Source organism: Tauraco erythrolophus, chromosome 27, assembly GCF_009769465.1.
Source record: "Tauraco erythrolophus isolate bTauEry1 chromosome 27, bTauEry1.pri, whole genome shotgun sequence".
Lineage (NCBI taxonomy): Eukaryota > Metazoa > Chordata > Aves > Musophagiformes > Musophagidae > Tauraco > Tauraco erythrolophus.
In genome coordinates, this window is record NC_141491.1 from 1,675,767 (window position 1) to 1,703,084 (window position 27,318).

Genomic DNA, 27,318 nt, shown 5'->3' on the forward strand with positions numbered 1-27,318 from the left:
AAAAAAAAAACAAAACCACAAAACCTGAGCGTGCAGTGCTCCTGAGACAGGCCCCTTCACATTTCTAAACACTCTTGATTATTCAGCTAATCTTTATTTCATGGGCCTGTTACAAGAAACACAAACGGGGGAGAAAGTAGAAGGCGGTGACACATTTAAAATACACAAGAAAAGTGCTGGCAGGAATATAATCGTTCTTATTCCAGCGATATGAAATATTTATGGGCCTAAGTTGTGGCAAGATTCTCTGCCCTACTCCCACCTAACTCTTTCTGAAATGTTTTTCCCAGTAAAATAATAACTGGGGGGTGCTGGCTGTGCTGCCGGCGGAGCCCCGGCCCCTCCAGCTCCCTGCAGGGCAGGGGCACCCAGCTGCCCACGCACACAGCCGGGCACAGCATCCATCTGTCCACCCCTGTGGAAGGGACGGGAGGAGCACGGAGCCCTGGCCAAGCTGCCCAGCTCATACGGGGCACAGAGTGTTGTGTTACAGTCTGTTAACTCGAAATAATTCAGAAGCGTCCCCTTGGTGAGCCTGTGAAAAGCCCCCTTTGAGGTGCCCGTGTTTTGTAGGAGCCCGCTGCTCCCCCAGGGCATTCTGCTATTAATTCATTAGATCTGAGGGTTTTCTCTCTCTTCCCCCCTCTTTTCTCTTCCCACCCCCTGCCCCCCCCCATCTCCCTGGCAATTCAAACAGTGATGAATGGACAAAAATCCCTCAAGGGAAACATTTTTTCACTTAGTTACAAAGATTTCATGGCTAATTAGAGTAAATGTAGTTTTTAGAGTGTTAATCTCTTAACCAGCTTGGCTGGGAGGCCACCGCCACAACGGCAGAGGGAGGGCAGGGGGAGCCCAGGGGCAAAAGGTGCTACCAAGTTCTTCCTGGGGCTGAGCCGCAAACACTGGTGGATGGATCTGATGCCTCTTTATCACCGAGACCATCCTCTGCACGACCTCCTTAGCTCTGCTGATTGGGTGCCCACCTTCCCTCCCGGGGCACGGCGCAGGGTGAGGGCACGGCTCGGTGAGATTTGAAGGTGTTTTGGTCTGAGGAGGCCACGAGCTCTTTGTCTGCAGAAGTGGTGCAGAAGGAGCCTCCGGGATGAAAAGCAAAGCGGGAACAAAAGCAGAATTGAGGGCAGCGTGCTGTCCTTGGGCGGCAGAGGCGGCTGCCTGGGGCTCGCATTCGGATTCTTTCTCTGCAGTGAAAATACACGTGTTTGCTGTGTGGGTTAGTGCCAGGGAGGGAGATGGGCTGCGGGTACCTCGGGCTGGGCCCCCACGTGCCACCGCTCTGCTGTGGTTGTGGGGCAGCCAGGACCCCTCCAGCCCGCTTTCTGCAGTGGGCACCCAGGCTTGCTGGTTCAGCACACAGTCCAGGGGGCAAGTTATTGCCAAAGGTAGATGTTTTGCTGATGGAAGTCATCCCTCCCTTTGCTGCTGTGAAGGGGATCTATCCTTGATGTCTGCTGTTGTCTTTCTCCCTCCTCTGGTCCTTCCCACCTGTGCCACCTCCTCGGCATCTGCCTTTCTAGCCTGGTTTGGACTTCACCACTAAACAGCTCTGGCAAAGCAGGGTGAGGAGTTTGTAGTCCGGGTCCCTGCTGCAGCCCATCGCCAACCCTGGCTGGTGCAGAGAGCTCGGGAGGAGATGGGAGTGGGATGTGGGCTTGAAATTCCTCCTCATCCCACTAGAGGGGATCCTCCGGATCAGGCTGGTGGAGCCCAACTGAGAAATGAACATAAACCCAGCGGCTGGCACAGCCGTGCTGAGCTGCAGCCTCTGCCTGGGGCTGGAGCCCCAGTCCCTTGGAGGGGGAGCGACCCGGCGCTTTGAACGCAGCACTGGGTGCGGAGTGGGGAGAAGGATTTTAGTGCTTTTTCCGAAATTCCCAGCCGAGGCTGGCTGTGGCTTCTTTCCCTGCATCTTGTCCAGGAAAGCGTGGCTCCCTGGTGTGATTCGTGGCTCCTCTGCCCGCTGTGGTCCGAGCCTCAGGGCTGGGTGCTGCTCGGTGGGGGCAAGGCTGCTCTAGCAGGACTTCACCAAGAAAGCACGAGTTTACCAGACACGCGAGTGCAACATGTCAGTGATGTACCTGATCTGCTCTGTGTTCTCTGCTGGATTTTGAGGCTGAATTGTGATCCATCTGTGCATTTCGGAGGGCCCGAGCGATGCCGCCAGCCTGGCGTTGGCTGCTGGGATGCTGGCTGCTGCGTGGTGGGGGGCTGCCAGGGACAGGGTGCTGGGAAAGAGGTGCCCTCCCCTCCGTTATCCGATAGAGCCCATCTCGTGTTTCTCGCTGTAATCGCTGCTTCTGTTTGGGTGAAATCGAACTGGGAGGTGGTGACGAGGGGGAACGAAAAACTAGATAAATGTATCGTATTATGAAAATTTAATCCTGCTTTGCCTGGGCTAAAATTACATTCAGAGCAGGAGATAAAAGGCATCAGAGTCACGTTATAAAAAAAGTCCAGATCATCTGAAAAGGCAGAGTGATAGCGAGCCTGGGAGAGCCCTGCGAGCCTCAGCGAGTGCTGCTCCTCCCTGCCTGGCATGGGCAGCGGTGCCAGCCCTGCCCCAGGACCAGCCCCATGGCATGTGGGGCTGCCTTGACAGCGCTCCATGCAGGGAGACGTGCGGTACCATCTCGCAGCTTGCTTTGTCTCCTGTGGGTTCCTTAAAATCGTGGTGTGGAGGGACAACCCTGTGGTGTGATGGGCTCCTGTCTGGCTGGGGATCTCCTGAAGCACAGGAGACCTGGAGAGGGTTTCCCAGCCGTTCCCTCTGATGGGGCAGATGGCAGGAATGGTGGGAAGAGCCCGGAGACCATCCCCAGCCCTGTGCAGGATTCGGAGTCAGATGGAGGGTGCCAGGCCCTGGCTCTCTGGAGCCTTTCTGGAGCTGGCTGCATGTTGTGCTTGGTGTGACAGCGGCTTCCCAGGCAGGAACATCCCTCGCAGCCCTTTTCCTGCTCCGGCACCGCTTCCCGGCTTCATAAAAGTGAAAGGTGACGTCTGAGTAAATATTACACTGACCTCTCACCTCGCCTCCTCCCGCTGCTGCTGCTCCTTTCTCCGGGCTCATTAACGGAGCCGCCGGCTGACCCGGGGCTGTGCACCGAGGAGCGGGCTCGGTGCTGGGCTCGGAGCGTGGTGGGGGCTCAGCGCTGGAGCACGAGCCGGGCGCCTCGTGGAGGGAGCTGGACGGGAAGGGCAGTGTCCTTCCTGGCTGCTGCCGAGGCTGAGCCTCCTCCCGAGCACGGTGAGTGGGCGTTAGAGCAGCCTTTGCCCGGGCTTGGCATGGAGCTGCTCCCGGCAGCAGAGCGGGTCTCTCCCGGTGGGTGCTGGTGCCGTGTAATGCCATCGCTGCGGGCACCGATGCTGGTGGGAGCAAGAGGAGGTGCTGCCGTGTGGTGTTGCTGCTCCAGTGGGAACAGTTACATCCCCAAAAATCCGTGTTGGTGGGAGACTGGTCAGAGGAGGGGGTGCAGGAGGGGCCGAGCACGGACCCAACCTCTGTCTCTCCATGGTGACTTGGTGGCGCCAGGAGGGCTTCCTAGGGCTGGACCAGTGGCTCCCGCCTGCTGTGGCCTTGGCTCGGGCATGGGACTTGGCAAGGGAAGTGCTGGGGCGCGTGGGGGGAAGCCCTTGGGATGCACAGACAAATCTTCCTGCACTTTGTCAGTGAAAGGATGGTTGGATGGGGGAGTGATGGTCCGTGGAGAGGCTGTTCCCTGCGTGTATCAGAGAAGGTTAAAGGAAATGGCTGATTTTGCTTTAGCTCCTGGCTGGCTCTTAACAGCGCTGGAAAAACAGCAGTTTTCATTCCCGCAGCAGCTCGGTGTCAGGCTCCGAAGCCCCGTTGCCCTGTACCGTGTCTCGGGAAGCTGTGTGGCACTGGGGAAAACAGGAAACCTCTGGGGCAGTGCTGGGCTGTCGCTCACTCCGCCGCTGGTGACGCGCACCGGGAAGGAAGCGGATCCACCGCGGCTGGTCCGGGAGCCGCCGCCAGACCCTGACTCAGCGCAGAACGAGTTCCTCGTGCTATTTCCAGGCTCAGTGAGCCTGGGAACAAATGCCTCCCGGAGAGACTGATATGTAGTTTTCCTTCTGTAGCAGTTTCATGGCATTGGTAAGAGAGAGCTCGGGGCGATCCCGCGCGTGCTGGAGGTGGTGGAGGAAAGTGGGCATCCAGCGAGAGAAGGGCAGAAACCTGGAGGCGTGCAGGGGTTTTCCTCCGTGTTTATGCCCAACACCACTTTGATTTGTTAACCTGGGAATGAGCTTCCAAAAAGTGAGTTTGAGCTCCAAGGTTTTGAGATTAATTATAATGCTTAAAATGGAGCCTTTGAATTCTTCTTACTGGCTTCTCAATTGCTGGACTTTCAGACTTTGTCTTGTCATTTTTATTTTTTTTTCTGTAGCCCAAAGTGGCTGCTTTCCCCCCGGGAGCAGGCAGTTGAGGTTGCCTGGGTTCTGGGAATTGGCTGTTGGAAAAGCAGGTGCTGTAAGGAACATATGAGCTTCGGTAGCAGAGTTAAAACCTCCCAAGTCATGTTGCTGAAACGGGCCATTTCCCACTTGGAGAATGTTACAAAGGCAGCAACAAGCGTGGCAAAGCCTAGTGGGCTAGTTACTTGCCCAGGTAGCCGAATACCCGGGATTCACGTGTAGCTGGTTCATGTGAAGAGCTTTGTTCCCCGTGTCTGGGTAGATTTATTGATGTCAGAGCAGAGAAATGGTAAGTTGGCTGCTTAACAGGGATGTTACAGTTCAACTCCATAAAACACGCAGGCTGTCTCCTTTACTCATGCGTTTGCCAAGTCCCCAAAAAGTCGCAGTGACAGGAGCAGAGGATGGAGCACTGCCCTCATGATCATATTTCCTGCCTTTGCTGGTTTGTGTCACAGCTTGTAATGTTATTTAAACAGAAAAAAAAGCCTGTGAATTTCCTTTTTGTTTTTCATGGACGTGCAAAGAGGTGGGGTGGGGAGGAAAAGGGAGCATGGCTGTAGGTTTCCTAACTGGCAAAATTGTTCTTATGCTGAAAACTTGCCATCTCACAGGTTTTAAATCTGTGCTGAAGCTAAAATCTGGGAGCTCCTGCCCTCCTGGGTGTCAAGAGGGGCCAAGTGTGGTTGGGGTGTTGCAGTGTAGGGGCACAGTGGGGTCCCAGCAGCAAACCCGCAACTCGGAGTTTTGCTCCTGCTGCGATGCTGTTGCTGGTTATTCGGTGTGACTTGGGACAGCTGGTGTGACTGTGCACACCCTGAGCATCTCCGTTATCCTGGATTTCGATGAGAAATGACTGGGTGGATGTAGTAGACACCTGCTTTATCAAAAATTCATGTGGGTGCTGGTTTGTCAACGTGCATGGATGCAAACGTCACCTGTGCTGCTGCTGTTCCGTTTTACTGAGTGTTGATGCTGATGCACAAGTAAGAATGAAGGTGTTTAAATCCCTTCCTCGGTTCAGCCATTGACTCTGGGGGATGTAGGGCAGCCAGAAAGGCAAGACTGCTTGCTGTGGCCAGACTGCTACAGGAGAGCTGCTTTTTTTGTTGGTTTTGTGTTTGTTTTTATTTTTTCCTGAGTCGGTTTGGTGTGTACTGAGTGCTTTCCAAAGATGCTGCTTGCTTGCTTACATGGGGGATAAGCTCTTCTCAAAATCTGGAGTAAGCAAATTGGGAGTAAGCTTCCCAAAGCCCACCTTGGAATGAGAAATGCTTCTGTGTTTACTCTAAACCTTCTAAAAATTCTGACCTTTAACATCTGCCTGTCTGTATTTCCAAATCAATTTAATGTTATGGAGGCATCATCTGTTGTGTTACGGAAGCTGGTAGGGCCGGATGAAAAACCTCCACAGTGAGTAATCTATTTGGCTGAGAGATGATGCAGCAGCAAAAGGGGTTCACTGCGGACTTTCTCTCCTAGTTGTTAGAAAGTTTTCTCTGCAGTTTGCAAGGAGTTAATTGCAGCGGCGGCGGCGATGAGCCCTTCTCTGATCAGTGGGCTGTGGTGTGCTTGGCTCCACTGGCAGATGAGGAGCCTTGTGGTCTTAAAGGCCCATTTGGTGGTAACAGGTTTAGACTGCCTATAAAATCTCATAGCAACCAGGGAGCATGGGCAAGCACTCCCGAGTTCACTGGGAGAAAGAGGCAGGAGCCCCTTTCCTTGTCCACAGGGATATAATAAGGTGCTGGTACAAGTGCTTGCGTAACTGGGCTTTTCAAGGCACGAGTTGTGTGACGGGGGCAAATCTGTTCCATCAGTTCCACCAAATAAATTCTCTGACGTGGAGGTGGCCACGACTTGTCTCGGGCTGAGCTGAGAAGTGCTAGAACAAATTCTCAGAGAGAAACAAAAGCAGAGGCTCTTTCAAGGGCTTCCAAGGGTGTTGTATAACTTGTTTAAAAAAATAAAACCCTGCCCAGGGTACTGGGTCACTGGGAGACTTAACCTCAGGAGTGGCAAGTTGGGTGGGATCGGACTGACTTTGCAGATGGGCTTCTTCGCTTCTGAGTGTGAATGCAGCAGTATGTATTTTTTAACCATTTGCTTCCTTGCTGACTTGTACAAAATGAGCTTTATGTCAATCCTGTTCTTCATATGAAATCTGATTTACTTTTAAGTAAAGATATAGTCTCTCTGGGCACAAGTCCTACCAGCACAGGGCCTTGGGCAGCTCTCCTGCCCTGCCAGCGCCTGCTCTCACGCTGCCCTTTCCATGAGGTGCGAAGACCTGTTGAAATAAAATAATTTTGACTGAATTTCCTCCTCTTCCCAAGATATGTTTGAAAAAGTGGTTTTCCTACAAACAGTGCAAACTTTAACATGAGAAAAAGCAAAATATTGACTCATTTGTTCATCCCTGACAATTCCTGTTATGTTCTCTGCAAATTTGCATTATAAACATGACACTTTGCCAGATTATCCACTTTAGCCATCTTGTTACCGAAGAGGATGTAATATTAATTTCCTTGTCATTGAGTCTTTCTGATGTATGTGGGATCATTTGGTTAATAGTGTTACGAATCTTAATGTGAATCAGTTGGGCTTTGCTTCTGGCCTCTACAAAGACGATCGAAGCAGCACTGAAGAAATTCTGGAAAATGCACCAGTTTTCCTCCGAGCTCATGGACACTGAGCTTTGGGTGCAGAGGGAGTTTCTTTTTAACCAAGTGTCTCAACCTTGTTGTTTCAGTGGAAGTTCTGCAGTTCTTGGGCCATACATAGCTCAAAACATCGAGTTTTGCCTTGGTTTTGTCCCCAACAGCCCTGATGAATTTGATATAAAAGTGTTATGGATTTGGAAGACCAATTTCTGGTGGTAAAGGAAATACTTATAAAATTGAACCAGCTGGAAGTATTCATACAACCTGTGCTGGTTCTTGTGTGCTCTGCACCGCTGTGTTTTGTAGAGCAAACTCCTTTGTGGCTGCAGCCTTCCTTGTCTGCCAAAGTATTGGTGAAGTCCTCCATCAAATTCAGCTGCAGCTTCTCCTCCTCCTGGATCCTCTGTATGTTTTATGGAATCAAGGAAATTCCATTATCAGTTCTTAATCCATCAGCCCCTCGGTGATGCGTCTGGTCGGGTGTTGAGGTGGTGTTGATCTGCGTGGGTTGCGAGTGCTGCTCCACGCTTGGGCTGCTGCAGTGCCCCGGGCGGTGGGAGCAGCTGGGATGGGCACTACTGCTGTGCTCGGACGGGACCGGGGCCAGGGTGGGACAGCTTCCATGGAGAAGTGTTGAATTAAAGGGTATGTGAGGAGCTCTCCAAGCAGGCAGGCTTGTTGCATTCCTGTGAAATATGGCCTTACAAGTCCTTGAAGGATTTATTGTTTTCCGGGCACTGCTGGATCCAGTCCGATAGGCTGGATATAGGAAGGAAATGACTCAGTTGCTCTACAGACAAGTGCAGCTTTGAAATTCAAAGAGGCAGGAGACAGCTGAGAGGCTCCAACTCATTCCCATCGGGAGCCGGGTCCCTGCGTGTCTGTTATTCTTTGTGCATGGCACTCGGGTTGCAGCCGGGACGGGGCGGTGGGTGAGGAGGGAGGAGGCTCCGCTGGGCAGTGGTCATGCTGCCAACCAGCTGGTGCCTCTAAACCCTCCGGCGTGAGGACTCCACAGGAGAGCAGGTGATTGCAGGCGAGGGTGGGGGCTGGCGGAGGGCAGAGGCCAGGCCATGATGGTGGGAGCAGCTGCTGGGCTCCATGCCTGCTGACCATGGCCAATTGATTGCTGCACTGGGGGCACAGCATGGGGCAGAGCTTGCAGCGGTTTTCCAGGTTTTCCAAGGCATGTTTCCCACCTGCAACAGGGCAGAGGAGCGCGGTGGCCCTTCCCGTGGATGAGCCACGAGGAGTTTGGGTGCTCTGGCTCCCATATCTCCTTTCCTCCTGCCCACGTTACCCAGAGCTGCCCCGCAGTCCCTGGTGTTGGCACTCTGCTCTGAGCTATACTGGGATCTGCCACAGTGGGTGGAGAGATGATAATGCTTTTGTGAGACAAGCTCAGGATTTTAGGACCTCTTACCTATCAAGGTGTCCAGTGCCTCGTGCTGTAACTTCTGGCTGATGTCAGATGTGGACGTAAGCAGATGCTTTCCCCATCCTATGATCAGCTTGGTTGGAGAGAGAGAAGTTTTCAAATGACAGAAAGATCCTTAGCAAAGAAACAAGAGTTACTGTTAAAAATAAAGAAAACAAGACAGCTTGTTTCATCTAAACAGAAGGGTTATTAAACAGGCTTGAATTAATCAGTGATCTGCCAGAGCTCTGAAATTGAAAAGCAGGGCAGAGGAGCATGGAGCAGATGAGTGGGAAGAAGCCACTTTCTCGGATAGATGTTGATGTCTGAGTGCTGTAGGAGAGGACATGATGTTCAGTTGATGGTGGGATGGAGCTGAGGTGGCTCCAGGCTTTGGGGCACTTGGCTGAAGCACAGCATGAGGCTGGGGACATGTGGCTGCCAGCACCAGAGCCCCCGGGCACTGGTGCACAAGGTCCTCTGGGATCCTGCTGGCAGCCAGCCCCCGTCCCCGTGGCTGCGAGCTCTGCAATGGTCACAGCTCGTCACACTCAGTGGAGCAGACTGGGCAGGGAATGAAGATGCTTTACAGTTTCTCAGGATTCAGGCAGCTTCAAACACTTTCAGAAAGTGCATCGAGCACCCCAGTGATGCGCTTGAAAGCGCAGGTAACCAGTGTAAAGAGGCTTCGAGAGGTAAGGGCACTTCCTTCGCGTTGCTGGTAAAGCTGATGTTGACTGTGGTCCGTAGCACGTACTGCCACTAAGACGAGTCTGACGAGAGCTGGTTGACTGTCCCTGAAGGGTTCTTCAGTGCTGTGCAGCTCTCTGCTGCATCAACCTGTCTGCTTCAGTTTCATTGTTAACTTCAGGGCTTTTGCAGTTGTGTGCTGCCTTTCCTGTGATCCCACGGTGGTACCTGGATGATAAATTTCCCCCTCCTGCAGTGGGAATGTCAGCTCTGGAGCAAAGCAGTGAGCTGATGGTGCTGATCACACACCAGGGATGAACCTCTCTCCACTTCTCATCCCGACGGCTCCTGCCCTGGTTTGGTGTGGTACCACCCCAGTGCCGTGGGGGAAGGCGCAGGGATGGACAGCACCGTGGCTTGATTTGATGCTTATTGCTCATAATCTGGAAAGATGCAGCGTGGAGCATCGTGACCAGTAGACACCTCTTGAGTGGGGAGACATGCCCGAATGTGCACGCCGGCACTTGCGTGCTCTTAATTTCAGCGCTGCTGGCTGAGTGAAATCTATAGCTGCACAGTTGGGGATTCAGCATCTCGAAACCTCGTTTTAACAAATGTACAATTTCCTGGTTTACTTAGGTAACAGCACTGTGGCTACTGTGTAAATACATCTGGCTGCCGTAGGGAGCGATGGGGATAACGAACACCACTCGCCGTACAGGGCTGGCACAGCCAAAGGATTTCTGTTTCAGGATTTCTGTTTAATGGAGTGGCTGGGGACCCATTTAATTTGAAGCTGGGGGTTCTTCACTTGCCTGTGGTGCACTTGGAGTCAGGCCAGGAGAAGCTGCTGCTTATTTTTCTCCTCCAGTTCGGTGGCCGCTCTGTGATCTTCCCTTGTGCTGCACCGTAATATTCTCTTGTAATAAAGTGCAGCTGGATGTCACCTGGGGAGAGAGTGCTGGGCTGAGGCTCAGGAGATAAAACTCCTGCCTTTGCCACTGGGACCTTTTGACTAGCCTTGGGCAAATCATTTAATCGTTTAATCTGCTTGCACCTAAGGTCATCATCCATTAAATTGTGTTTTGTTGGGAATAAAGTCCATGAATAATCAAACGATGTTCAGGTGCACTGGTGAAGAGGAGTGGATAAACCTCAGTCCATCAGGACTTGAGTAAGAGACTAGAAAAAGCACTTTTGAAGGGACATACTGACCTGGATTGCCTGGAGGGGTTGTGGACTCTGTTTCTGGAGGTCCTTGAGGACGGTTTAGAGAGACATCCCTTGAATGCTGATTATAGCTGGTCCTTGCAGCAGGAGACTGGATTAGAGAATCACAACTTTCTGGCCACAAATTTGTATGATTTAGTGTTATCCAAAGCCATTGACCTGTTTACACAGATTTGGATGAAACTGAGACTTCCCAAAACTTGAATAAACCAGCTCTGAAACTTAAGAAGTGTTAGATTTTTCCCTTTGTGTCATCCTTCAAGGCAACCAGGAAAATAAGGGTCTGTTCTGCTCCGTGCTCCAGTGCATGGTGTTGTCACCAGCCTTGGGTCTGTCCTCAGGGACTGCATGGTGAATGAAGTCCTCTTTTCCCAGCACCTCTCTTGATGCAAGGTAATTTATAAGCTATTTTGCAGCAGTGCACTTGAAGCTCAATAGCTGCCAGCTGGGGTTTCTCAGATAGCAGGTGTCAAGTATCAGCACAGGGGAAGAAAAAGGTGTCTAATTTCTGCCACCTAGGTGTCCTGGGTTGATTATGATTTTTTTTTTCTGGGTGGCTTTTGGGGTTGGTAGGTTAAATGTCTCCAGCTGCAACGCACAGCTGGGTGTCAGCCACAGCTGTGGTCCTGCTTTACATCTGCCAGAGAAGCCAGTGCTCCCTTGGAGATGGTGATGATTTTGTCAATATTAAAGAAATACCTCCTTGGTGTGTCACAGGGATGTTTCAGCATCCTTGGGGGTCAGAGGTAGCTGTGTCTGTGCTTGCTTGTCACCACTGTGAGGGGAGGGTAGCCCTGCTCGGCTCAACAATGTCTGTACTCAAATTGTTTGTGGACAGAGGTGCACTAAGTAGAGCCAAACCATCCCCTTACACATACCTTACTATGTCAGTGTATGCCTGGTAACTCCCTTTTGAGTCTTCCGTTGATTGAACATCTGAGTGCCTCATGTCTGAAAGCATTATCCCCATTTCACAGGTGGAACAACTGAGGCTGAGGAACATGACTTGTCCTGGTCCATTCAGCAAGTCTGGGACAAAGCCAGGAGGAACGTCAGGTCAGGTCAGGGTGCTGCGCCGTGCTCTCCAAAACACGGTTGCAAAGATGGGCTTACAGCAGGTCTCTCCCTGGGATTTTCTGTTTCTCTTTACCCTAGACCTGTTGGGATGTGTGTGCTCGAGAGGGAGATGGGGGAAGAGGTGGCTTATCCGGTATGCGTTGTGTAAACAACACCCGAAGTCTGGACAATATGAACAAATTTTGCGCATAATTCATGCAATCGTGTTTGTTATCAGGGAAATGCCTTTTCATGGCTGGGTTTCGTTCTTCCCCTCCTCTTCCTTGTCCCAGGGCTGGAGGAAGCAATAGTCACAATACTGTGTTTTCCCCTCTTAACTCTTTCTCAGAAAGCTGACAAGCCTGTGAAACACCATCCCAGTGAATAAGCAGCTCCGGGGCAGCGGGGACACGGGTCCCGGCACGGTTCCTGCCGCGGGTGCCAGCCCAGCCCCACGGAGCGGGCACAGGCCCTGCCAAGGGGCAGCAGAGCAGGAGGGTGAGGCGTGAAGGTGGTTTTCAGCCTGACACCCAAAGGGTTCAGCGTTGCAGGTTGTGCTTTAGGAAGGGGTTGGTATTCGTTGTCTCTGTGGTGCAGAAACCTCGGACCCAGTGCCAGGCACCTCGCTGGTGATTTACAACTTGCTCTCGTTGTTGTTAGAGTCAAAATATTCTAAAATAAATTAGGAAGAGGTGCTAGGAGCCCTCCTCATCGCTTCGTGTTACTAAACTGTAATCACTTCACATCAGGCTGACGGTAACTTCAGTTGGTGTCAAACTCTGAAGCAAATGATCAAGCGTGGCTGTTGCCCACCACCTGGGTTCAAAACACCCCGTTCCTGCACCGTGGGGTTCCTTGGCACCGCTGCTGTGGTGTGCCATGCGTGTTGGGGCTCCTGGCAGCCCTGCTCTGGGCCAGTCCTCTGCTTGGGGCTCAAAAGTACCAAGGCTTCTCTTGCTGGAGGAGGCGGTGAAGACCCCAAGAGCGGGGAAGGGCCGTGGGTGAGGGGGAGGTTCAGCAGCGAAGGGCTTGTCTGGCTGCAGTGGCTTGGCCAAGGAAGCAGGGCTGGGACCAGGACCTCCCATTTGGGCTGGAAAGGTCCCAGAGCTCAGAGATGCTTAGTTTGGCTTAGATTTTGTCTAATTAAAACAAAACCCTATTAATTATTGTAAGGTCTTCCTCTGTAGCTGATAAATATGTCCTGAATATCACTTCAAAGGGGGTAAATCACTGTGGCAGCTTTAATGGTTGGAAATGTTTCATAGGAGAATTCCCAATGGGCTCCAGGAGGGATGCAGACCCAGCTATGAAGAAATGACCAAACTCTCAGCATTTTTTTTGTCCCCTCATTCCAGTTGGCAGACATGCTATGGAGCCAATGCAAAGAGAAAAGGTCAGGCTGGTGCAAGGGTGAGGTTGTTCTAAATAGTTTACTCTTCTATTTTAGTTTCTATAGTGCAGCCTGCCCTTTTGGTGACCCTTTTGATAATTCGGGGGGATTCCAAACAGCCCAGTGACCTGCGGAGGAGGTCAGCCCCGTGAGCCAGCTGGCCTTGTGGCTATGGATCTTAGTGACTATGAAAAAGCAGAATCCACCTCCAGCTTCGAAAGCAATCAGGGGCCTGTTGTCCCCCTCCCTGCAAGCTCAGTTATTTCTCAGGAGGCTTCATACCATGAGGCACCTCCCCAAACCCACATGGTCTTGGGAGAAAAACCATCGTGGGTGTTATCGCCCCCCCCTTTGCGGGGTGGTTGGGGACCCCAGGGCTGGGAGTGATGCAGGGACAGCCTGGGAAAAGCACTGGGATGCTGAGAGCTGGGATGGGGGCCGGGTGAGGATGCTGGGGTGGGCACGGATGTGTTTGCAGAGTCTCAGGGCTGCAGGAGCTGCCCCCGTGGAGTGGATGGAGGGTCCTGGGCATGCGGGACGTGGCAGAGCAGAGGTGGTGGGTGAGGGCACCGTGGTGCTGGCGGGGGTGGGTGTAAATCACTGCTCACGGGGCCAACCCTACCCCAAAGGAGAAGATACCGGCACCGCAAAGCACGCCCAGCTGCTGTGCCAGTGACATCAAAATTGTTCTTTGATCCGCTGTTTTCCACAGGAGATTTTCTTTTTGTTTTTGCTTTAATTTTCCTTTTTTTGCTCTTTTTTTTCCTCTCGTGTGCATAAAATGCCACTAATGACAAACCGTGGTGCCCGTGAGTGAGTGACAGCTGAAATAAGAGAAATGACTAATCAGCCTCCTGAAGCCCTGTCGCAGGGAGATTAAATGAGCCCTTTTTTCTTCCCCCCTCAATGAGAATCATGGGCATTTGAATAATAATATTATAGTCTCCATTAGGATGACAGTGGGGGAAAAAAATCGGCTCAGACCTGTGATTATTCCTTCAATCTAATAATTATTTAAATACTAGATAACTCCTTTCAGCCTAATTGAGGCCTTTCAGCTGCTTTGGGTTTATATTGTGTCCCTGAATTTACTCTCTCTTTCGCCTTGCGTTACTAATAGCTTCAGATTGCTTTTCAGGCCATGTTTTAAGCTCGCTTCCAAAAAAAAAAAAAGAGGAAAAATAAATGGTCAAATAGTACTATGGATGAGAGTTAAAATTGCTGCTCTGCTGTTTAACTCTGCAGCTGTACGTGCCCCTCCGTGGGGCACACGGTGGGTTTCTGTTGATGTTTGATGTCTGTATCACTGAATTGCTTAATCTGTGTCCTGCACCCATGTGCTGCCCCCACCCCAGCCCTGGGGTGATGGGGAGCCGGCAGGAGCGGAGTGACACGGGGCTGGGGATGGATCGTCATTCCCGGCTCCTTGGGGCAGGATGTCCGCTCACAGCCGTGCTCTGTCATCTTCAAATAATGTTTGGAAGTGCAGATTCTTCTTCCTGCATGATCCCTCTCGCCTTTGGCAGCGACTGTCCACAAACACTCTGCAAAACCTTCCCTGTGAGGGACCGTGTGCAAGTTGGGCTTCAGCTGCCGGCTCTGCTGCGCGGCAGCTCAGCCTGGCTCCAGCTTTTGTGCTGGCTCCGGAGGAGAATGCTGCTGGAAAAGATATAAAACTGCTGCAGTCTGAGCGAAGAGCTTCTGTTGTCCCATATGTATTTAAAATTTAATTATTTAAATTTATGAATTTGTAGCTTGCACTCTTCTTGTCTCCCTTTGCGATGGAACAACTCTTTATAAACTGGAAAGCTGCCGAGCAGGAAAACTGTTGTGTCCTGAGCTTTGCAGCGGAGCCTCCCCGTCCTCTGCAGAATCTCTTTTGCTTTCTGGACTTCCCTTGAACCAGAGCCCTCTGCTCCGGAAGCACCTCTTCATCCTCAGGGAATAAGAAACTGAGGCAGGCTTTATTTGGGGGCTCCGGTTAGCGAGGGATGCTTTGGCCCTGGAGGAAAGCCCATTTGTGCCACCTTGGTGCCCTCCCCGAGGCAAAGGGAGCCGGGTCGCCGTGTCCGAGCGCTTGGCCCAGGGCCCCATGATGCTCCAGGTTCCTTGGATGTTGATCTGGAGGGGCTGTGCCACGGACTCAGCTGCTCCATGGGACTCCCGTGTTTGCAACTGTCACGGCAGCTTTCCTGGGCTCCTCTTCCACGGTGCAGGGTTCCCCATGTATTGATGAGAAGGTGCCGCTCTCCTGGCTGGCATCTCCCTGCCTGTGGCACACGTGGGCTTTCAGTGTCTTGGGCTGCAGTGCCACGTTATCCAAGAGCAAAGCTGCTGAGATCCCGGTGGTGCTGACTATGGGTTGCCAGCCTTGCATGGGTGGGCGGCACGGAGAGTCTTCCTCTGGGCACATCCTCGGGAACAGTTCGCTTTGTGCCCTTTTGAGAGATTCTGGATTCAGAGAATGGTTTTGGAATGTTCACTTAATTGTAAGGAGCAGAGCCGGGGAGGTCACCCCGGTGCTGTCGTGGCGCATTCGGGGCACCAGCTTGGGCAGCCACGTTCTGCCATGCTCGCCCCAGCGGCGATGGCAACGCAGCGGGGTCTGTCCTCACCAGCAGAGAGGGAAACTGCTTCGGCCAAAGGTGGGAATTAAGAGACTGGAAACAAGAAGTGAGCAGCTGGGGAGGCATATCCCGGGGTGGGGAGAAGGGTCATGTTTGCAAAAAGTGCACGTTTCTCCACGGAAAATGTGCCTGGGACTCACGTGGCTGTGGAGGAACCTTGGTGCAGAGGGGTGGGAGGCTTGTCCTCAGCCTCTTACCAGAGCTAGTGTGACCCGATGGTGGAGAACATCTCTCCTTGAGGCAAGCTGAAATGGCTCTATTGATTGTCCAGCCTGGAGCGTGTAAGGAATGCATAATTTGGGATAAAGGAGAACTTTGTGATGGTTTTTGGAGTCCTGGCAGTCAGGCCTGTCTGTGGTGGTGAGCAAGGCTGAGGACAAGCCAGGAATACAAGTCACAGTCAGGTTTGGAGGTGATAACAAGGATGAGACACAATCCAGTGACCTCCAGCCGTGCCTGTGGTCACCAGGGAGGCACAGAGCCCCGGTGCAGGGGTGTTCCCAGGGACCTTACATGGTGCCTGTCTGAGTGTTGTTCTCCTGGCCCCTGCTCTTCTGAGCAGCTCTGCTGAGCTGTGTCCTTCTCCCTTGCAGGGTGCTGGGCTGGCATCACTTCCAGCTGCTCTGTGGGAGCCCGAGGCGGTGCTGGAAGCTCCAGGGCTGAGCTGGGAATCAATACCTCCTGCGTGGGATGGTCCTTAGACGAGACAGACGTGGGGATGCATGGATTTGCTTGTCTTTAACATTCATGTTTTTGCCAGGGCAGTCTGCCACCTTAGCAGAGGTGCTCAGTGGTGAGGTGGAGTGGGCAGAAGGTTATAAGGGTCCCCTTCAACAGCTACTGTGTCTGCACGTGCGTGTGCTGTCCGGAAGGGCGATGGAAAACTCTGACATAAATATGCGCCGTGCAGCCGGAGCCTCTCCCAGGCGAGTGCCTGTTTCCTAAGGAAATTCCAGCCTGGTGATTCCTAATTCAGCCTGACAGCTGCCCGGGCAGGCAAGGAGGATGGGACTGGGGGTCAGCGGGGCTCCAGCCATCTCTCAGGCCCCAATGAGGTCTAGGTGCTTTGGGAGCATCCACAAAACCAGAACAACCAACCACCAAACCTGTCTGTCTTTCACCCCTCATTTCCACAGAGGTTTTGGCCAGAGGTCTCCAGCTGGAGTCTTACCTCACCTTGTCCATGTGGGTGAAACCATGTCAGTTGAAGGACATTCTGCTTCTGTTATCCATAGAGATTCTGGGAAGGGTGTATGGGCAGTTTGGGTGACATTGAGTGTTTTGGACCCAGTATCCAAGCTGCTGCTTTAGGTGGGATTCAATCCTCATCTGGAAGTTTTGTTAGAGCAGGAAATTTGTCCAGGGCTACCAGGTTGGTAGTTCCTCCCCTGTGCAGGGTGCTACTGGCAGTGTTTGGTTGCTGGTCTAACCACATGTGCCCCCACCCTGGTGGCAGCTGATTTTCAGCAGTAAAGCACCTTGTGAAGGCCATGGGAAGCTTCTTCCTGCAGAGCACCTGCGGAGGCACTTGTGGCCCGGGGGGGCAGTGAGGGAGATGCTGGTGGCGTTGGTGTGTATGTGCTCAATGAACTTGCCCGCGTGAGACTTCTTCCTCAGGTTTCCAAATTGAATAATAGAGGATTTAAAGGTAGAAAACACCTCTTATTTCCTCTGCTTCCACCAACATACCCTGCAGGAGACATCCTTTTAGCCAAGATAGCAGATTGATGGTTGGGTGTGTGAGCTGCGGGCTTTGTCTTGGGCTGAAGCTGATTATCCCCTCCCGTGGCTGAGCAGAGGATGTTATAAACAGCTAAACCGCATAAAAAATTAACACACAGTGGCAAAACAGCAAGCCCGAACTGTTTACCAATAAGTTAGGAGACCTGCTTAATTCTTGTTGGGCTTAGAGATGTCCTCACTTTATCTCAAGGACTGTGTAATTAGAAAGTCTCCTTTGAATTTTATCTGCCAGGCACACTGGATCTAATCCTTTGCTCTGTGTGGTTTTTTTTTCTTTCCCCAGAACCATGTGAGGGACATCGCTGGGGCACAGGACATACGCAGGGAACACGACGTTTGCCTTTCCCAGGATGGATCAGAGGAAGAACTGGCCTCGGGTACCAGACTCCGATGGCTGGTCGGTGGCTTTGCTCTGTCTCTTCCTGGCATTGCTCTCCCGAACCGTGTCCAGCAATGCCTTGTTCAGCACTTTCCACTCTGAGAACCGGGACTGGACGTTCAACCACCTGACTGTCCACCAAGGCACTGGTGCAGTCTATGTTGGAGCTATCAACAGGGTTTACAAGCTTTCGGGTAACCTGACCATTTTGGTGGCTCATAAAACTGGTCCTGAGGAGGACAATAAATCCTGCTACCCACCCCTCATTGTTCAGCCGTGCAGCGAGATCCTCACCCTCACCAACAACGTCAACAAGCTGCTGATCATTGACTACTCTGAGAACCGGCTGCTGGCCTGTGGGAGCCTCTACCAGGGGGTCTGCAAGCTGCTGCGCCTGGATGACCTCTTCATCTTGGTAGAGCCCTCGCACAAAAAGGAGCACTACCTCTCCAGCGTCAACAAGACGGGCACAATGTACGGCGTGATCGTGCGCTCGGAAGGTGAAGATGGGAAGCTCTTCATTGGCACGGCGGTGGATGGGAAGCAGGATTATTTCCCCACCCTCTCCAGCCGCAAACTTCCCCGGGACCCGGAGTCATCAGCAATGTTGGATTATGAGCTCCACAGTGACTTTGTCTCATCCCTCATCAAAATCCCCTCGGATACCTTGGCCCTTGTTTCGCACTTCGACATCTTCTACATCTATGGATTTGCCAGCGGCAACTTTGTCTATTTTTTGACTGTCCAGCCGGAGACCCCGGAGGGTGTCTCCATCAACTCCGCCAGCGACCTCTTTTACACGTCTCGCATCGTCCGTCTCTGCAAAGACGACCCCAAATTCCACTCCTATGTCTCTCTGCCCTTCGGCTGCGTCAAGGGGGACACGGAGTACCGCCTCCTGCAAGCAGCGTACCTCTCCAAGCCCGGAGATGTGCTGGCCAAGTCCCTCAACATCACAGCCCGGGAGGATGTCCTCTTTGCCATTTTCTCCAAGGGACAGAAGCAGTACCATCAGCCACCCGATGACTCTGCCCTCTGCGTCTTCCCCATTCGCACCATCAATGCTCAGATCAAGGACCGCCTGCAGTCCTGCTACCAGGGGGAGGGCAACCTGGAGCTCAACTGGCTGCTGGGGAAAGATGTCCAGTGCACTAAAGCGGTAAGGATGCTTCAGCTGTTGGCCGTGGTAGCCCTTGAGAACCGGTGTCGGTGCCTGACCCTATGGCACACAAGCTTGTGGAATAGGATCAATCTTTCTGTGCCTCAGTTTCCCTGAACATCGTGTGGACTTAGTAGTCCTTTTCCTTGTTAATCCCTGTTTTTCTCAGACAGTGATGACAATGAAAGGAAGGGGTGGCATTAAAGCAAATGAATGAATAAGTGTGCAACGTGCTGGAAGTGTTTGTTGTTCCCAGTGTGGGGCTCTGGAAGGTGGAGGAAGGCTCTTGCCCTTCCCTGAGCAGGAGGATGGTATCAACGAGCTAGTAAGATAAATGCCAATGACAATTGTGTCTTTTGTATTTTTATTCAGCTGGTTTATTTAATCTTGATTCACATGCAGATTGTTCCTGGGGCCTCTTTTGCCGAGCGTATTAAGTTTGGCTGCTGGAAAGAGAGAAACACGGGTGAAACGAAATGAAGGGAGGAAGGTGAAGAGAAGCTTGAGCACTGGGTGTGCAGGGGAGAGTCATCCCATTGCAACTACAGCCAGATGTGCCTGAGCATTTGGCAGTTAATGTCCCTTGTAGAAAATAAGTGGACTGCAGTCAGGGTGATGGTGAGTGGCCACCCATGTCACCACCCCACTGCCAATGCCACATAGGAATTCACTCGAGCGATCTCAGCTGACATGGCTTAACAGTACTTAGCTGTTGGCAGAATGATTTTCCTTTGCTCATGGCAAGTGATGTTCCAGGGAGAAGCCAGTGTCCATATTCCCTGTGTTGTAGAAAGGAAACTGAGGCACAGAGAGGTGGTTTGTAGGAGGATGCACAGCTGGGCAGCGACAGGAGCAAGGGCACGTCTTTCCACGTAGCACTCGGGTGCTTTCTGTAGCCAGAGCCCATTCCCTGTGTGATCACCCACCTCTCTGGGGCAGCCAGGCTGGTTTAGCTCTGCCCTGGAGCTGGGCTGCTTGTGCCAGAGGGGGGATACAGCCGCTCCCGACAGGAGTGAGCAGCCGCGTCCTCCGCGCTCGTGGCGCGGGATCAGCCATGGCAGACCCGAGCCCATCCCACACCGTGCATTGCGGTGCCAGCAAGGGCTCGTGTGTAGGTCTCCAAGAGAAGCCCTTGCTGATGCCAGGATGCTGAGCACCTTTCTGCTTGGTACCTCTGGAAATACCGGGTCGGGAGGAGGTGGAATGAGTGGAGGAGAGAGTTCCTGCCTGGCCATGTAGCAGGGCTAAACCCGTGAGAAATGTAGTAGACTTAGAAAATGCGTGAAAGTGCCTGTCTGCCTTAGGGTTCCTCCTCAGCCCTGTCCAGATACGTTTTGGAGCAGCTGCAGAGCATCTTGGCCTCGGGCAGCGAAGGGAACAAGGCTCTGCAGAAGGTGGCTGAGACTGGCAGGGTCCCTGGGCAGGGGGTGCGTGGCGGTGGCTCCCACCCTGCCGTCAGCACCCGGCTCCCCTCCACGTGAGCCCGGGGGTGTGGGGCTGCCCCGTGCTCTGCATTTCACTCACAGCTGCCCAAACCTCATCTTTCCAGCCAGTCCCCATTGATGACAACTTCTGCGGCCTCGACATCAACCAGCCCCTGGGCGGCTCGACGCCGGTGGACGGAGTGACGCTCTTCACCTCCAGCCGGGACCGGATGACTTCTGTTGCCTCCTATGTCTACAACGGCTACAGCGTGGTGTTCGTGGGCACTAAGACTGGCAAGCTGAAGAAGGTAACCTTGTTTCTGTGACTTCGGAGAGCCAGGATGTGTTTCTCATCTCTCTCGGGAGTCTCTGATGCATGTAGCTGCTGCTGTGTCCTACAGGTGTTTCCCAGTGGGAAACTGGGAGCCAGTCAGGAATGAAAAAAATCAGAGTTTGGGTCACAGAGCCTTGTGTTGGAGTGAAGTTGATCCATCAGCACCGTCGGTTCGGAGCGGTGTTGCTGTGGCTTCTTCTGAAGCGAAGGGCTGAGCCGGGGGAAAGGTGCAGAGGAAACGGCTGCAGCCTGGTCCTGGGGAAGGAGCCGAATGAGGCCCCGCAGTTCCCGTTGCTCCGCAGCGTTACAGCTCCGGAGCATCCCCTCCTGTGGGCCGCGGGCACCTTCTCGGATGTCCAGCTGGCAGCTGCCCTCCGCCACAGGGTGATACAGGTCTCAGCACCGTGCCAGCTCTTGCATGTGCCATGTGCCTGTATGTGACAGCATTACCCTTTTTGGGTTTTTTTTGCATTTTATCATTCAGTAAACAATGGTGCATGTGTTTGTGGGGCTGGTGAAGAGATTTTCCAGGCAGTAGTGGGCCAGTCTGATCAGAGACAAGTGAGGAGCTGGCTTGCAGTTTCTGAGTTCGAGTGGACCTCAGCAAGCTGTGTCCCAGGGCTCACATCCTTCCTGCTTTTTGACACTGATGGAAATCTTGGATAATTCTGAGTTGTCTCCCAGCAATCCTTCTGCAACTCGTGTAGAAGAGTGCGAGTTAGAAAGCTTTCGGTGATGGCAAAATTGCTGATGGTGGCAGGACGTTTGGTCATGGAGAGATAGGAATGGGTTAACTTGGCTGCTTTTGGAAACTAAGCCTCAGGGCACTGTGCTACTGCTTCGTTCTGCCTCTAACCTCCTGCCTTCCCTCTGACTGTGGGATGATTGATCAGTCGTGGAAGATAACATTCCTCACCCTCTGCAGCACAAGTGCTGGGGCCGGTCGACCAGGGCAAAGAGGTGTTCCTGCTGGTTTCCTCCACCGGTGCAGGAGGTGTTGGTGCTGCAGTGGGTTTTAGGATTCTGAAGTTGAACTGGGATTTTTTCCGCCCCGCTTTGAGCCCTCTGAACCACTCTTCAGTAAATGGGGTACAAAAGCTGATCAGGGCTGGTCATACAGCTGTGGAGTGTGGTCCTCACTAGTCTTCTCTCAGAAGTCCAATATTTAAAATTAGTGTGGAAATAGCTTCGGGGTGTGTAAGTGGAGGGGAACCCTCTGCTGTTTGTCTTTAGAGTTGGAGATGCAACTGGAAACCAGTTCATCAGTGTCTGCAAAGTCTGATCCAGCTCCAGCAAAACCAGCCCTGGACATGCTGCCCTGAAAAGCTGAGATCCTTCGAATTAATCTGAAATATAAATGATGCATTAGACGAGCTCTCTAAATGCAGACCCTGCTTCTCCGTACCGGGGAAAGAGTTAACAAATGTAATCAACAGCAGGCTGTTAATTTTTTTTTGTGTCCTTAAGCAGCAGGGAATTTCTTCCTCATCTATCCAGGAAGATACAAGGACAGACAGATACTACACTTGAATGTCTGCATCATTTTAATTACATCAGTTCATTAATATTCATTCAGCACTTTACAAGTGCTGAGTAGTAGTAAATTAGGTGCCTCCCTGGTGCCTCTCGAGTTGCAGTGGGGTGGTTTTGAACACGGGGGAGTGTGGGCTGGTGAGCAGAGCCCCTCTCCTCCCACCCACCGTGGCACTGGGATTTTGCTGGCTAAATGGATGGAAGAGGCCCCCTCAGCATATCGCAAACACGTGTGCCGTCGAGCCAGCCGTGCAGCCTGGTTCTTGGTGTTCCATGTTTTGGGGGGGCCGGGGAGGTGCCTCGTTCGGAGGCAGTTACAGCAAACAGCCCGTGCCTGCGCAGGAGGCATCTGCTGCCACGTCCCGTGAATTACGTGGGATTACAGGAGCTGCAGACTTCCAGCACGGCTTAATTCCTTGTGCTGTTCCGCGTGGGACACCTCTGTTTTTGATGTGAAGTTGATCTCCTCGTGCCCATCCACGTTGCCCTGCCCAGAAGGGTGACTGGGCAGGACTGGGGGAGGTGGGGAAGGAGGGCTGCGGGAATCCTTCACCTTTTCATCCGTGCTTGAGCCAGTGGTAACCAGGCACTGAGAAAATTGGTTCATCTCTCCAGCAAGTTCATTCCAGGCGTTCACTGCTGTCAGGCTTTCAGGGCATCTGCCAAGCACCCGGATTTAACCTGTGCCGAGTCTGCAGCTGATGAGCCCTGTGCCTCCCGTTCTCATTAGCCGGAGCGCTCGCCGTCCCATCCTCCGCTGCGTGGGGCTGGGAGTGTTGTTGTTCTCTATCTTGCAGTCCTGTCCGCAACTCCTCTCGTTTGACATGTGGGATTATCTTTTACATGGCCTAAGAGAGGTCTGGCGAAGCGCGGGAAGAGAGACCCTCGGGAGATGTGGTGCAGACCCACTGGGGAGCCGACAGGTTGTCTCCAGTTAGTGTGCGTGTTCCGACACCAGACACGTCTTCAAGTCCATGGGTGTGCAGGATGCTCAGGACTGCTTCCATATCTGTTCTTCCCTATATGAGAAATGAGGATGGTAAAAGTGTACACACCTCTGAGTGCCAGAGATTTACAGATAGACACCTTGTCTCCTCCAGCTCGACACCTTGTGTGTCTACCTACACAACTGATGTCTGAAGGCTACGTCACACCTATTCCCTCTCCCACAGCCGTTGATTGACTTTGGAAACAAGCTGGTGGCTGCCTGGGCTTTCGAAGACAACACTTTTGTGTTGCTGGAGGAAAGAAGTCAGGGAGCCAGCTCTGAAATCTTCCAAATTTGTCCATGCTTCCCCAGTGAGAGCTCGTTCCTGAAAATGCTGTGTTATCTCCCTGATGTCCTTCCCGTTAGCTCTTCACCCAACTGCCTTGTGCGATGTTCCCCGGGACAGCGGCTGCTGCTGCTTCAGCCTCTCTCCTCCAAAGGAGCCGAATGCTGAAGGTCCCCATGTCCCTGCCTGCCCAGAATCCCTGCTGGCACTCTGCCCAGCCCCGTGTTTGCCAGCTCTCCCCACCTCTCTGTTCCCTGGGTACATTTGAAGTCTCTTTTTTGCTCTTTTTGGCTCCGACTCACTCCTGAAGGAAGGATGGAACTTTTCTGCCCATCCGGGAGCAGCGTGGAGCCCTGTGGTGAGGCTGGTGGCTTTGCCAGGCTGAGCTCGCTGCTTGCTTGGCAGGTTTGGGAGCACCACAGGGTCCAGCTGGTGCGGGCAGCCTGGGCAGGTCACCCGCCCAGCCGGGCCGTGAGTTTGGCATAGCCACACCGCGCCGGAGGGGTGCTGGTACCAGAGCTGCTGACAAATAAGTCAATAATATCTGATAAGTCAGTTGACAATGAACTTGACATCTTCCCTGGGGGGACTCAGAGTGTTTGCTGGGGTCAGGGTTTGAGTTGAGGGTGTGCTGGCACCTGCTGTGGCTGCCCCTCGCACAGCTGGCGACACACGCGCGTGTGTCCGATGTCCTCAGGTACTGTGAAAGGGAGAAGAATGAATCAATGGATTTGTTCTCCATTAAAACCCAGTGCTGGAGGAGGAATTCTCTCGCACAGCACCAGCTCAGCCAGCCCGCCACCTCGTCACAGCCTGCCTGTGTGTGGGACATGCCATGGCTGCACCCCACCTGCTCCCCAGCACCCTGCTGCTTTGGAGAACTGCTGCTCCTCAGCACTTTTCTCCAGGTGGGTGAAAAGCAAACATGCTGATGATGCTGTGACCTTTCAGATAAAGCACAGGTACGTGGGATGCAGCTCTCCCTGCAGCTCGGTGGTCCAGTTCTGCTTTGGAAGTCTCTCAGCTTCATAGCTGGGGGAGCAAAGGGGATCGTGTCAGGGATGTAATCATTCAGAACTGTGGATTCCTGCAATAAAACAATTTTCATCGAGCAAAATTAGAAGAGACATTAATGCAACAGTTAACAGCAACTAAATGCTGGGGGGAGATATGTCGGCTTGCTTGTTCTGTTTATGGGCTTCATACAATTCCATCAATATTGATGTGTGATGCCTTTGATTTTGACACTAATCATTGCTATGAATTAAATTTGCAGCCATATAATTAGGACTGCTATTAATAGGGCCTCAAGCTAAGCACTGCTGTGCTAGTTGTCTTTTTCCTGATGGAAAATGGCATCCACAGAACTCAGCTAATGTGGTTTGCCTGGTAGATGCTGAGACTGATGCAAAAATTATACTTGCTATATTTAGAGGGGCTCCTCTCGAAGGCAGATGCATGGGTAGGGTCTGACTCAGAGGTTTCCCAACAACAGTACTGGAGTTGCCCTTAAACTTCCTAGTAGTTTGCTGCTCTTCTCTTAAGATATATAGACTTGGTGGGAGGGAAGGATTGCAGGAAAAGAGTAACCCTCAGTCTGAAGGGCTGCTGTCACAAGCCTTGCTTCCATTTCAACTCCCCTTCCTTGCCCAAATCTCGCCGTTTGTTTCTCCCACCCGGTGCTGTTTGAACTCTCTCTGTCCCTGTGCGTGCCTGGTTCATCTCGTCAGGCTGAGCACAGTGGCTGGGATAGCAGCGTGGCTCACTGCTGAAAATCAATCTCGTGTTTCATCCCAAGAGGTGTGTTTCTTATTAGATCTAATGAATCAGTGAAGTGCCCTTCATTCAGCTTGTCAATGGAGGACGTTGTTTGTGATCAAGAATAAATGTCTCTTCTGTGTCTGACACTGCACTGTCTATATTATTTCACCATCACGCCGTTTATGCCAGCTGTAGGAAAACCACAGTTCCTGCAGCCTCACCGTTCCTCCCCTGCCCTTAGGTGAGCTGGGTGCACTCCTGGACGTGCACGTGGGATGGCACCCAGGGAAAAGCAGTAACGGTGAGATTGCAGCTGGTTTTCACCCAGCACTGGGTCACTCCAGTGGTGCCAAGGCTTTGGTCTGTGTGCTTTTCAAGATGCTCGGAGGCGTGGGGCATGCTGCTGGGGGCTGGCTGTGTTAGAGCTCTCCAGGGTAGGTCCAAAGGCTGAGTTCTGCAGCCAGGGCTTGCCCCTACAAAGCAAATGGAAAGTGCTTTTGCATTGTCTGTCTGCAGCGCAGACTCTGGTGCTGCAGGCAAGAAGCCAGGTTAGGTTGTGCTGGGTGCCCTGAGGTGAAGAATAGTGTGTGCATCTCCATTCACACCCCATCCAACGGGCATCAGGCGTTGTCCTGAGCTCCTGCAACACGCTGTTCCAGCGGCATGCGCTGTCCGTGGCTTGAATCGATGCTGGCATGCAAGGTCACTGGGGAAGAGCTGCTTGGGATCTGGCTGGAGAAGTGCTACAGAAAAATACGTAGTGCTGTAGCTGGTTGGGATGATTGGAAACACATTCTTGTTTACTCATTGAATGCCTGAGTGCGTGGTGGGTGATGTCTGTCCTCGCTTTCAACGGAGACAAACCTCCACTCTTGCCAGGGACGGTGAGAACTGATCGGATTACGCAGTCAGGGGAAAGGCGAACTTTAAGTGTGTTTTAGGTCTTGGTATGTGATAGTTTTATTCAGGTTGGCTGATTTAATTTTTTCCATTAGTGGGAATAAAATAGGTCTTTCACAATGAAATATACGTCTGAACTTGTCCTTATGTGACTTCATTCTATGGATGGTTATCTCATCCTTTTAATTTATCCTTAATTATCGCCCCCGCGCACGTTCCACAGCACTTTAGGAAAAAGTCGGTTGCATCAGCGTGTAGAGAAGCCAAGAGGACGTCAGGCTGTTATTGAACAGATGAAAATCATCCGTTTGCAGACACCTTCCAAAGGAGAAGCCTGGTTTAAGCTACGGGTTGTAAGGTTGGGTGCTTTGACTCAGTGATCAATCCATCACCCTCGGAGCGCAGCCCTCTGTGTCCCAGCAGAGGTGTAGGGTGGCAGATGACTCCTGCTTAACTGAATAAGTAGCTTAATTGAAAGTTCTGAGAAATGAGTTGCTATTTCTTGCCCTATGACGTGAAATAAAGAGGTATTTGTTTGGTACTGTATTGCTGGTGATTTGCTTTGCTGTGGTCAAAGAAGCTGGGATTGTTTTTCTCCCTAAAAAAGGATTTTTCCAGCCTCAGACAGTAATTCCCCTTTGCTTCTGTGTCAAATGGGTGCTGTCAAACTGTGACCTCAGGAATGCGTCCCTGAAATGCCTGATGGTCACTTACTTTTGTTATTGTTAGTAGCCAGAAGTTGGAGTCTTGTTAATTGGAATTTGTGCAAGGGAATAAGAAAAGTGACCAAAACCAAAGGAGAGCACTGAAGTGCGTGTTTCAGGGCTGGAGAAGGGGCAGAGGTGCCCAGTCCCTCTAGACTCTGGATTTGAGCAGCTCAGAAATGTCCCTGCCACCTCTTACAGGCGTGAAATTGGCCTCCTCTTCTCCCAACATTACTTCTCCAGTTCTGTTATCTGTTGCCTGGCAGAGCGAGTAGAATAAGAAAAAAGAGAAGTTGGGATGTATTTTTGTAGCTGCTGGAGAGCTGAGGGGCAAGTGTTCAGGAAATGTGATGTGAAAATGAGCCAGGTGGGCTCGGAGTCCGCTTTAATCTGCTTCTTGGCTCGTGAGACGGCGATGGCTCTGGTTCTTAGGCAGGTTCAGGCACCTCGAAAAATCAGCTTGAAATTTTGAGTGCAACAATTACATCTTACTCGTTTCCAGATGAAGTGGAGCTACTGCAGGCTGCGAGTGGCTGGACAGCCTCATGCATGAAGAACAGCCTGTCTCGGGGATCTCAC

General features: G+C 52.2%; 1 protein-coding gene across 1 annotated transcript in view; it reads left to right on the forward strand.

Moving 5' to 3' along the window:
• The first annotated feature begins 17,621 nt into the window (after nt 1-17,621).
• Nucleotides 17,622-27,318, forward strand: part of PLXNA2 (plexin A2) — a 145,565-nt gene continuing 135,868 nt past the window's right edge. The window contains exons 1-2 of the mRNA XM_086627423.1: nt 17,622-18,809; nt 20,359-20,541. Coding sequence (XP_086483549.1) covers nt 17,622-18,809; nt 20,359-20,541 — 1,371 coding nt within the window. The remainder of the gene's footprint in view (nt 18,810-20,358; nt 20,542-27,318) is intronic.